Source organism: Microtus pennsylvanicus, chromosome 7 (assembly GCF_037038515.1).
Source record: "Microtus pennsylvanicus isolate mMicPen1 chromosome 7, mMicPen1.hap1, whole genome shotgun sequence".
Lineage (NCBI taxonomy): Eukaryota > Metazoa > Chordata > Mammalia > Rodentia > Cricetidae > Microtus > Microtus pennsylvanicus.
The window spans coordinates 50,790,979-50,803,434 of record NC_134585.1 but is presented as its reverse complement, the minus strand read 5'-3'; the positions used below and the strand labels follow the sequence as shown (position 1 = coordinate 50,803,434).

The 12,456-nt window shown below is 47.4% G+C and overlaps 1 protein-coding gene across 3 annotated transcripts in view; it reads right to left on the bottom strand.

Annotated features, from left to right (window-relative positions):
- The window catches only part of Adgrf5 (adhesion G protein-coupled receptor F5), a 95,077-nt gene that overhangs the window by 43,058 nt on the left and 39,563 nt on the right, over positions 1-12,456 (bottom strand). For all 3 annotated transcript variants that reach the window (XM_075980665.1, XM_075980664.1, XM_075980666.1), the window contains exons 2-3: positions 8,281-8,406; positions 1,764-1,818 (exon numbers count right to left, since the gene is read on the bottom strand). In XM_075980665.1, coding sequence (XP_075836780.1) covers positions 1,764-1,818; positions 8,281-8,382 — 157 coding nt within the window. In that variant the 5' untranslated portion in view covers positions 8,383-8,406. The remainder of the gene's footprint in view (positions 1-1,763; positions 1,819-8,280; positions 8,407-12,456) is intronic.

Here is a 12,456-nt window from a genome sequence, read left to right as displayed (position 1 = left end):
GAGGACGGGTTGATTCTTTAGCACTCTCACTGACGCTAGGGGCCCGAGAACACTGGGCACCGTGGATAATAAACGGAAAACATGTGTTCATGATGACTTATCACTGTCATGATTGTTTTGAGTGAAAACATGCCTGGAAAAATTTTGGAATGTTCAAATCCCTAGATGTGCGAGTATTTCCTGCCCCGGAACTACCTCCGGGTAGTGATAGACAGCCAGGCTCAGAGGAGTTGGGAGACCAGCTGCTCCTGGGGGAACTGGGGGCTGGAGCCCTGGCAGACCTTGGTAGAAACCCAGAGCTGGGACTCCTCCACGCCTGGCTCCATTTCGAACCATGAAAGCCTTCCACAGTACAAATGGACACAGCTCTGACTCAGTGCCTGTCCCAGGGGAGTCCACAGGGTTGAGGGCATGAGGGAGGCATTGCGCTTGTTTACAAACACACAGCTAGAGGCTGGCTTCAGGGGAGGAAGTAGAGGGGACATCAGAGTCCATTGGGAGAATGAAGTGAGGAAAAACTGCAGGAGAAATGAAGAAGAGAGTGAGAAGGAGATGGGAGAGAGGAAAGAGAAAGACAAACGAGGGCAGGGAAGTGGGGCAGGTGGGTTTAAAACAAGGTGAGATGGAGCTGTGGAGGGAGGTGGCACTGGAGGGCAACTGGGGAGAGTGACAAGAGGCTGAGAGAGTGGTCATGGGAAGAAAGGGGTGGCAAGGTGTCTCTGTGGCCACTTAACACCGTTGGAGAAAGTTACTTTTAGCAAACGAAAAAGACTGTTCCCCTGAGTTCCTCGGAGACTGGATCATAAAGAACACAATGTTTTTACAAAGTTGCCCCACAGTCTAATTTGGAGGCCTGGAATCCCAGTCACTTAGAAGGTTTTGAGGCAGGAGGATCCCAAGTTCCAGACCAACATGAGCAATTTAGCAAGAATCTCTATAAATTACAAACAAACACACACAAACGTTGGTGTGGAGGTTTGAGTGCAAAAGGCCCCCATAGGCCTATAGAGTATGGCACTATTAAGAGGTGTGGCCTTGTTGGAGGAAGTTTGTCACTGGGGGTGGGCTTTGAGTTGTCAGACGCTTAAGCCAGGCCCTGTGTCTCTTTCTGCAGGCTGCCTGCGGATTTGGCCATAGAATGCTCAGATATTCTCCAGCCTCTGCTCTGCCTGTGTGACACCATGTTTCTTGCCATGTTGACAATGGAGTAAACCTCTAAAATATAAGTCAGCCCCAATTAATCCTTTTCCTTTATAAGAGTTGCCGTGGTTATGGTGTCTTTTCACATTGATAGAACTTGGACTAAAACAGTTGGAAGTAAAGTACTTCCCTGAGTGTAAGCATTAGGACCTGAGTTTCATCCCCGGGACCCACGTTTACAAACCTGGACATGGTGCTATCACACACTGCTGTCCTGGTGCTCTAGAGGGAAAATCAGGTAGACCTCTGGGGCTCTGGCTGGCCAGCCGGCCTAGACTGCTGGGGCTGGGGGTGGAGTGCTTCCTGCCCAGTAAGAAACACTGTCTCAACAAACAAGGTGGATAGCTCCTGATGGCTGGCACCTCTAACCTACACGTACACTCGCATGCATACATGCATTAAACAAACAAACAAACACATAACAAAAGGGATGGCGATATTGTGTTTGCCTGGTGACATCAGGCCCATACCCTGTATGAGAGACAGGGAGGATCAATTGTAGAGCTACAGCAAATGCCATTTGGTCGGTTTATAAAGGACTCCATGCAAGAAGCAACACAAACCTGCTCGTTTCTGCCTCACTGCCTCTTCTCCGACTAGGTCATGTTCATGGAGAATCTGGAAGAACAATTTGAAACATGTTAGTGGATACTGGGAAACTCTCTCCCCTTGGCTTCCCACTCACAGGCCGCAAACCATCACACCTGAGCAAAGGTGCAGATCTGGGGTAAGCACACAGGTATGTGTTTGTATACACCAGACCCTAGAGCCAGCAGCAGAAGAACTTACTGCTTCTGAGCCTCTTGGCCTCTCTGGTCTGTGAGCCCTGTCTGGAAACAGACACCAGACTCCTCTGATCTGTGCTCTCTACCTGAGACGTTAGCCCTGAGTTGGGCCAGTGGTCAGTAACCTGAGTCCATCTCCCCACCTTTTCCCAGCATTCCGCTTGGCTGGCTGCAGTATTTCTACTGTTGTTCAGGCTGCTTAACCACTGCCTGCTTAGTCATGACAGTCCCCTCTGAGGCCTCGTCCTCCTAGACTCCAGATGGCTTCGTGTGGATATGTGCCTAGGCCTCTTTCTAGCTTTGCTGCTGTAAGGAAGCTACTGATACTCACTTTCCTTTTCTGTGAAATGGGAATAAGGAGAGTGTCAATATCATAGGAGAGTTACAGGCTTAAGTGAACCCCAAAATGGTATGGGGTGAGTTCTAAGCAAATTTGAGTTATTATGATGTACAGTGGTTAAAAGAAAAGACTTGGACAGGGACCGCTTTTGGTTTTTCTTCATCAGTTGAGGCTTATGGGCATAATGATTGCTGGTTGATGTAGGAGGTCTGAGCCCACTATGGGCGGGACCATTCCTAGGCGGTCAGTCTGTGCTATATAAGAAAGGCAGCTGAGAGAGCAAGCAGAGGGAGCAAGGCAGGAAGCGGTGTTCCTCCTGGCTTCAGTTTCTACTTTAAGTTTCTTCCATGGCTTTTCTGGATGGTGGACTGTAAGCTGTAAGGTGAAATAAACTCGCTCCTCTACAAGTGGCTTTTAGAAACAAACTAGAATGGTGGATAAAAGAACTTGCCGTGCAAGCGTGCAAACATGCAAGCGTGCAAACATGCAAGCGTGCAAGCATGATGACCTGAGTTTAAATACCAGAACCCCAGTAAAAAGTTGGAAATGACCTCACACACTTTACAACCCCAGTAGAGAGGGGAGCAGAGAGAGGAGGAGAGCTGGGATTTGCTGGCTCCCAGGCTAGCTTTTCATCGAGAAGTTCAGCGAGAGCTTCTCTCTCAAGAGAAGAAGACAGAGAGTGACTGAGCAGGGCACCAAACATCCTCCTCTGGCCTCCACACACACAGTCCCATGTACACACTCGTGCACATGCCCCTCCCCCAAAACAAAGACTCCACTGACGCTAAGCTCCAGTCTGAGTTCCACCATCAGATAGCGGTGTGGCCTCAAACAAGTTATTGAGCCTCTATGGCTCTCTATCAGGACCATGGGGATAAATGTAGGTCATTGCAAAGGTCAATGGTTACTATGCATATAGAAGAGAAAGCTTTAGTAGCATGTAAGCACTGTCTAGAATCAGATGCCACACTGTTTTGGGATACTTCTCGCCTGTCTGTACAGTGCTACCTGGTTCTTCTCAAGTCTGCCCTTTCCACCGACCCATCTGTAGTGAATAGTCCGTTTTGTGGATGGGATTGGTTTCCACTCAGTAGCTAGTAACCAAGCTTTCCCCTTGCCTTGACCTAACATGGCTTTTCTCTTTCCCATTGCTTCCTGCCTGCAGGGAGACTCCTGGGATATCACACAAAGCAAGCTCCCCACGAGGCTCAGCAAACAAGCTTCGTTTCTTTGATGTTTTCCCAGATGGAGCCTGCACACAGGGAGTGTCCGTGTCCGTTCCTATGATCGCCAGACACCGCTGAACACCATACAAGGTTAAGCATGTCCGCATCGACTGGGTGACCTGCTGTGACTGTCTAGTTCACTTGCTGTCACTCAACTCTAACAAAATTCCTAAGATGCATCACACACTCTACAGCAGGACAATCCAGGGAGCTATGACTATCCACATCTCACCGATAACGAAGCATCGGTACAGGAGATCCAATATGTTGCCTAAGATCACTGTGTTTCCGGACCTAGAATCCGAATTTAGCTAGCCTGACTCTGGTGGGCTTAGGAGACACACTGGGAGACACACAGGGCTCCTCTCAGGGAGCCTGTCTTCCCTTGTCATCTTTCCCTGCCCTAATGTCTCTTCCTCCTCTTTCTCCCCTTCTCCTTTTCTTTCTTCTTTTTTTATTTTTAGTTTTCTCCAGACAGTGTTTCTCTGTGTACCCCTAGCTGTGCTGGAACTCACTCTGTAGACCACAATGGCCTCTAACTTAGAGATCTGCCTGCCTCGTCTCTGAGCCCTAGGATTAAAGGTATGTGTGCCACCTCTCCCTGCTCCCTTTCTTATTCTTGAGAAACAGTTTTCATGGCCAGTCTCTCTCCCCTTTCTAAGCTACAACTCTGGGAAATTATCAGCTGCTTTGTGTGTTCCCCACCTTGAAGTCTGTAAGAAACACTGGCTGGGAACATTACAATGTGTAGGAACTGGGGCTGCAGAGGGAACGTGCATCTGAGAGTTCACAAACGTTCTTGAAGAAACAGACATGATGGAGAGTGACTGGAATTTCAAAAGCCCAACTGCTGCTTCCTCTGCAGTGAGGTTGTTGCAGAGGAATGTAAGTGCACAGGAACTGAAGTCACAGGGGCAATGTATAGGGTGGTTCCCGACAGTTTCCCCTGCTGCCGGCTTGGCCCTGTGCCCAGGCAGAAGAAAGGGTCTACCCTGCAGTCCCGTTTCCATCCTCTGTGGGTGCTGGGGTGAGGTTAGACACCTATCTGAGTCCCGAGACGTGTTTGTAGGACTCAGACAAGTAAGAGGAGGCAATCTCAAAGGGCCACCTTTGGGTAGCTCCCCTGGGTCAAGGCTTCATGCTTCCTGCCTCCTGGTTGGGCTCCTAAATCATTACTGCTTGAGGTATGTTAAAACATCAAGGTGCATTTTACTTCTAATGCAGAGGATCTCAAGCCTTTGCAGTCTGACTGGGCACAACTCTAGGTCCAGGGCCTTGGTGGCCAGTACCTCCCATGTGTGACGGTGTCTTTAAGGAATCACAACTTTCTTAGCTCTTCACAGTAACCATCTGGAACTTTCTGAACACATCTTTGTAAGGTATTGTTCCCACATCTTGTCCCCACCCACTCTGCTGTACAGCACTGCATAGAACTGGGCTGTTAGGTGCTAGGACCTTGATTTGAATAGCCAAAAGCTAGAGTCACATCACAAGCTGACTCCCACTGCTCCCTCATACTATTAGCTGGAAAAGCCGTCCACTTTCTAAGTCCTCATTCCTACATTCGAAATGATAGCCTGTGCAGAGGTCTATGAGGTGCCTGATACGGCCTGTGACAGTGGTGACACATGCACTCATGTGTCCTGCTGCCCTGGGCTCCCTGAGACCATCCTTGCCATCCTGAGTCCTCAGAAGGTTCTAGTTGGTTAACTGGGAGACTCTAATGATTGAGTTTTCTACTCAATTTTGCTGTCTGGCTGGGGTAACTAAGGAGGGAAAATTGGTCCAGAGGATCACACAGCTCCTGGTTGTTGTCAGGTTAGACACAATAGCTCCCCCTTGGATCAGAGGATCACCAAGCTCTGGATTGTTGTCAGGTTAGACACAACAGCTCCCCCTTGCATCTGTCTCCATTCTCTATGCAGAGCATAGACCTGCAGACCAGGCTCTGAGCCACAAGTGTGTCCACTGGGGATTTCCTGATGGCAGAGCTTCAGCTGGAAGAGACCAGGCCACCAATTCCAGGAAGAACCCCACCTTTCATACAAGATGACTTTCTAAATAATTCTTGAGGAAGTTGGGAGGCCTGGAGAAGGTAATCAGTCAGGAATGAGAGGTGTGTGTGTGTGTGTGTACTTGTGTGTATGTGTGTGTGCATGTGAATGTGTGTGTGCATGTGTGCGTGTACTTGTGTGTGTGTATGTGTGCGTGTGTTTGTATGTGTGTGTGTGTCTGCATGCACCACATGGATGCCAGAGGTTAACTTTGGATGCCTTCCTCAGTTACTCTATACCTTCAGTTTTGACATAGGATTTCTCTGTTTTTCCTGGGGCTCACCACTTTGGCTAGGTCAGCTGAAGGCAAGTAACAGGGATCCTCCTGTCCACCCTTCCCCAGGGTGCAATGACCAGCACGCACTGCTACAAGCTCTGGCTTTTCCACACGGATGCTGGGGACCAAACCTGGGTTCTCATTCCTGCCCAGCTTGAAAAATAAGAATGAAAAAAATCTAAAGAAGGCAAACAGGATGTTCACGAGAGTCCAAGTACCCCACTTCTCAGTCCTTATCACCAGAGCGGGCCACTCACTTCCTTCGCTAGCCTAGAATGCCAGTCTTACCCTTGCTTCCAAGTTGAGTAACTTGAACCTACCTTACCAAGATTCCTTAGAGAAGGCTAGCAACACCCATCGACTCCAAGGACCAATTCAGAAGCCCTTGGCCTCTGAACTAGCAAAGGTGCATATGTCTCAGCCTTACAAGCCAGAGAAGGGGATACTGTTTATTCTCATCTTATACAGAGGGTGTGGGGCCAAAGATACAGGAAAGTTAATAAACTCTCTAAAACTTATGTGGGTCGGAGCTGGACTTCACATGCTATGCCAGGGCCAGACATGCACAGCTTGTCACTGTGAGCGTGATCATTGGGGTCACTTCTAAAGAGAGTTTAGGCTAACCTTAATGTGGGAATCACCTCAAGTTCTCGCTTGAGACACCACATCTTCTGAGTAACCAGTGCTATAACAGTGAGGCACAAATGTTCCCTCCTCAATCTAATGAGGGGGCTATCTCATCTCCTGCCTTGGTTATACCCCACAAAAGCTGACTCATCTCCCACCTTGGTTGTACCCCACGAAGGCTGGCTTACCTCCCTCTTTGGTTGTATCCCACAAAGCCTGGCTCACCTCCCGCTTCAATTGCACCCCACAAAGGCTGGATCATCTCCTGCCTAGGTGGCACCCCACAAACTGGGCTTTGGGAGAAGAGACATATGTGCATCCCTCAAGTCATGAGAAAGAGAAAGACAAAGAAGACAAAGAAAAAATAGACCAAAACAAAGAGCCTAAAATGAGGAAAGGAAGCAAGCATATAAAATCATTGAGGTGATGGCTCTTCATTGTTAACTTCCTGGATCAAGGATCATCCTAGGAGACTAAGGTACACCTCTGGGTACCTCCACAGAGGCGTTTCCAGAGAGGCTTGCCTGAGAACAGACCCACCCTGGTGTGGCTGGCATCACCCCTATGCTAGGGGGCAGTGGGAATGGGCAGGAAGGGGAAAGAAGAAAAACAGCCAGACACCAGCATTCTCTTTCCTCGGTGTCACGCTGCTGTGGTGCACATTCTGTGGTCTGCTGTGCCATTCCACCGCCAAGTAAAGTCTCTAGAGCTGCGAGCCATCACAAAAGCCCTCGTCTTCGTCTTGTTTATGTCAGGTTATCAAGAAAGCCAATAAACATCGTGATGAAACAAAACGATGAAACGAAGATCAAAGACTCAAAACACACTGTGAATAAATTATACCAAATTCCAATCTCCTCAGATTAAGTTCAATACAAGAAGAAAACCTCAAAGAAAAGTTTTTACTTACCTGGGAATTATTAAAACGTTAGCGACAATGACACGCAGACTAAAACAGAATATTCTTATGCCTGTTATAAAGGTAAACTAATTTAACTTCCATAACAATCATAGGAAATTGGTACTACTATTAGCATGATTCTGTACATGAAGAGAAGATGTGGAATTGCGTGTCTCTCCTCCCCGCCAGCAATGGGCCTTGCCTCTAGTGTAAGAAGTGGGATAAAGAATCCCACGTGGAGCAATCTACCCATCCCTCCCTTTACTTAGATGAATGCCTCCCCACCTTCCAAAGACAAACAACTCTTCCTGGGGACTACCCATGGTCCTTTGGCCACGGTCACCATTTGCTGTGACACACACAGAGATTAAAGGCTTTAGAACTTTGCTGCAGTCTGATGCTCAGGTAAAGTCCCCAGCTTTTCAAATCTGCTTCATCACTGCCAGCCTCAATGTGATGCCTCAGCCTAGCGTCTCCAGACTCTCTGAGATGGCAACACGACATCATCACCTACAGGGTTTACCACCAAGAACCATGCCATCGAGTTGCACGGTTTTTAAACTGGACTGTTTTAAGCAAATTCACAATTTCGGATGATCTGTATTTATAGCTTTTCCTTGGATGCACAAAGCCCACTGTGGGGAGTGGAGAAGGTCGGGCTGAGCCATCTCCTGACACTAGCACCGACTTCAGACTGCAGAAAGTTGCAGCCCAGTAAATACACCAAGGACTAGCTACGTTCTTGTACAGAACGCCTCAAACTCCCCTCCTACACCGCTTTTTAAAAGAACTGGTTGCTGATTTCCACCTTCCCAGGAAATCAAAAGACGGCAATAGGGAAATCACTGTGGATGAGGACTGACTCACCAAGGGCTGAGCAAGGGGCTGAATGCTCACGCTCAATGTCGCTTCTGAAGAACATGTCACAATTAGCACGAAGCAGAACGCGACTGTCCTTGGCAATTTCATTTCTTCAGATTCGAGTTGTTTTGCCTGAAATGGAAATATGAGTCCTTAGGGACATGGCGATTGATTCATGAAACAAGGAAAGAATTGCTAACCCCTGTCTTGAAAGCCACACCACACAGGACTTTTTCATAGAAGGGAAGGGAAGGGCATAGAGGATCAAACTAAGAAACAAGCATTGTCTCAGTGGGGATATAAACACGTCAGGGAGGCTGAGGAGGGGAGGGTGTTTAGGGGTGTTAATGCAAGTAAGTAAAACAAAGGAAGCAGGTTCAGGGGTTCAGTTCCTGCATACATGAAGAAGGGTAGGATGAATGAAAGGGAGGAGAAAATGAGGCTGAAGAAAGAAAACAAGAAAGAGATGGGCAGTTTTGTAAGAGATACTATTAGGCCTGGGAGATGGTGCGGTGCTCCAAGTGCATGCTGCACAAACACAAGAGTGGGATTTTGCACCCCCAGCACTCAGGGAAAGCCAGGAGAGGTGGCCCCAACTATAAACCCAGCGCTGCTGTGGACAGATGTGAAATGAAATGAACAGTCCCCCGAAAGCTCCTAGCCAGCTAGCCTGGTGTACGCAATAGAGAACATTAAAGAGACCCTGCCTCAAACAAGGGAAGGCTGGACACTTGAGTTGTCCTCCAGTCTCCACGCACGCATCAAGGCATGTGCACACCCTGCATACATAGATAGGCACAGAGAGATGGGAAATCTCTTTATTGTAAGCCACTATACAGATTGCACCATTCAGAGAACTCACCCCACGTTTGCTACACTTGCTGCACTTGGATATTCTCATGTCTACCCTAGTCTATTTTAACCTTTTTGTTGTTGTTGTTGTTGTTTTAATTCTGTAAGCAACCCGTTCAGTTGACCCTTTAACCATATTAATTGACTAAACCTTGTTAGTATTTAGTTATAAAAATATCAGTTTTACTTTATAGCACTATGTCATGGTACAAATATGATATTAATGCCATAAAGTATCCTATGAGACAAACTAACTTTTAAACTCTCTTTATATAATACTGGTTATGTATACAGAAGCCTTCCTATAACTGAATTAATCATTCTTGTATTTGAAAATCAGAACAATACACTCAAACCAAGTGCATTCAGGAACCAAGAAAAATTAGTTGGTATAGATCGCTTCTTTTTGTGATTGCCCAGAATGTGCACAAGTTGGCTCGCCTATGCGTGCACGTGAGAAGGCCAGAAGTCAACGTTGGGAATTTTCCTCTGGAGTGCTCCACCCTGTTTTGAAGCAGGTCTTTCACTGAACCTAGAGCTCATCCGCTGACTCAACTGGCTGGCCGTCAAGGTTGAGGACCTGCCTGTCTACCTCCGACCTGCCTGTCTACCTCCGCAGTGCTGAGATTACGGATGCTCAAGACTGTACTGGGCTTCAATGTGGCTGCTTGGGACTGAACGACATGATAATACAGCAGGTACACTGTCCACTGAGCCACTGCCTGGCCCTCTCACATGATGCGTGACAGTGAAAAGAGTCACTGATTGAGATGGGAGATCTGGATTAGGGTCTGGGATTAGGGACTTTATTGTGACCTGTATCCTTGATTAAATCTTCTATGTGTTTTGATCCTAATACTTCACCTGCAAAGTAGGGGTCATAATACTTCCTCCCTTAATTCTCTCAGAATTTCCTGAGACACAACTGAGATTTAAAGCCAGGAAGAGCGCCTGAGAAAAGAATTTGGAAATATCTAAGCACGGCGAATATGACAATGGTTATCAGGCCAGTGATCAGTGAAGGGCAGAGGGCAGCCATGAGGGAGCTGCAGAGAGCACCGGAGGCTCGGGATCAGGATGCCACACTATGAGGGCCAATAGGCACCTGTCAGGAAAAACTGTATGTCAGTCGTCAAGAGCCAACTGCCTTTTCCGCCTCCCCGGTGAGAAAGGGAAAGGCACGGCTCTGTGAAATGTTTCAGTTTGCACATCTGACAATCAATGCATTTTTAAAATTCTTCGGCTCAGTGATTTTAGGGCAATGCTTCGCAATTTCAGTTATGGGGGTAGATGCCACAGGCCAGATGCATCTCCTGCAGGAAACCAGAGTGACACATTAATTGGTCTTTATGTACGTGTTTGATATAGGCATAGGCTGATGAAGTCTGCTGATAGCAGCTATCGCTAAGATGAATAAGTCCATCTTATATCTCCAAAGGATACTCACTCAGAAGGCAAATCGATCTTCTCAGGTCCCAACAGAGTACACTGTATACTGGTCGGCACTACAGTGAGGAAATTAATCAAGGGTGTGAGAAATAAGAGATGAGAAAGAGAGCTTAGAGAGGAACTCAGACACCAGGACACCAGAGCAAACCTCAGATCTGTACTATCCATCTGCTCCAGTGAACCTTTCTGTTCATTTGGGTTAGAGTCATGAGGAATTATAAAGTCTCTAAACTGTCACCACGGATGCACTGGCATAGGTCAGTGGCCAACACAGTCCCATCTCTCTGACTCTAGCCTCCTTTGAGACTATTCTTGGTAGACATTCTTCTGTCTGTTGAGACAGTTGGGGAAAAACACGATGATACATGGTTTAACTCGTGTGTGTGTGTGTGTATCAAGAGATATAGACAGGACCCTATCCTATGAATATTCTCTGGAATGAGGGACAATTGTCAGCTACACTGCAAAGATGGGGCATTGTTTGGAAGAAAGGAGGAAATCAGGACTCAGAAGGGGAAGCAATATTCTAAATAACTGGCAACTAGTGTGACAGAGGCTTGGTCAAAGGGCACACAGTGCCAGCAGAAGGTCACTTCAGCTACTGAGGCTTCTGCTTCGTCAGGGAAGAAGTGTGAAGCTGAAATTCCTCCCTGCCTTGCCCCTGATATAACGTATCTGTCCTCCAGCTCACAGACGTGCTCACCTATGCGGAAACCAGAAGGGGCTTTGCAACTTAGTTAATGAGAAAAATATCCACGCTGGTCTAGCTGAGATCTGGAGCTGCCTCCTGCATTCAAGGCCATGCGTGGTCACAGGGGCCTTAAGCTGGCATGCCCCTAGAAAGACATATTGCTTCTCACATTCCTGGAGCAAAGTCCAAATACTAAAAGACCCAGAGAAAAAAAGAAAACCATCTGCTATCACTCCCGATCCTTCTCTTAAGGAATTAAAGTACTGGACAGTCTCCTGTAAGGTATCTGTTGTGGGAGCTGACCAATCATGAGAACAACAACCGGGAAATGTGGTCTAGCTTCCAGGATTAACCCCACCGTGCTGAGAAACTTCCTGGTCAACTCAGACACTGTCTTCCTGTCTATGAAGTTTTAAGAGGCAGAAAAAGGAAAGTGCAGGCTGATGACACATTCCAGGAATAAGTCAGGGCTATTCTCAGCAATGCTTGGACCACGTCATGTCTGACTCCTCGGCTGTCAATAGTGATGGGCTCTTCTAGGGTGACTGTGCGCCAGAAATGGTACAGCGAAAATCCAGCCCACTCATCCAAAACTGAGACATCCACCCCCTGCATTGAAGACTGACCCTCTAGAATCCCAGCAGTGGTCCAGGCTAACTCCGATTTTATTAGAGGTGAGGAAGTGGCAAGGGAGAAGAAAACAGAAAGAGGTCTCTTGCAGAGTTCAACTCCTGATCATAAATAGTCACGTCTAGGTCATCTGATGATTCTGTGGACAATTCCAAGGATGCAGGATGTTCCGAACAGGGCTATTGTGGAATGCTTTTTTGAAATGAATGGCTTGATAAACTCCATACTGCCAAGTCTTCCCACATTCTCTCATCTGCCTCCTCACCAAATACACTCGACCATCTTGGTTTTTCAGATGACGATGCTAAAGTTTAGGGCTGACTTTATCTCACAGCTAGCTAGGTGTGGAGACAGTCAGAACCTTAGAAGTTACTTAAAATGCCAGCTAATCATATTTTCCTATAGCCCAGTGAGCCACATTTATAGGAACTTGGATAACTGCAGCTGGTGACAGGGCTGACAGTCCCTAACCACGAGGGTAGCTTATCACAGCCCAGCCTCTGTTAAGCTCTCTGTAAGGGTGATGCTCTCTGGGCACAGAGCACAAGCCTTTCAGTACT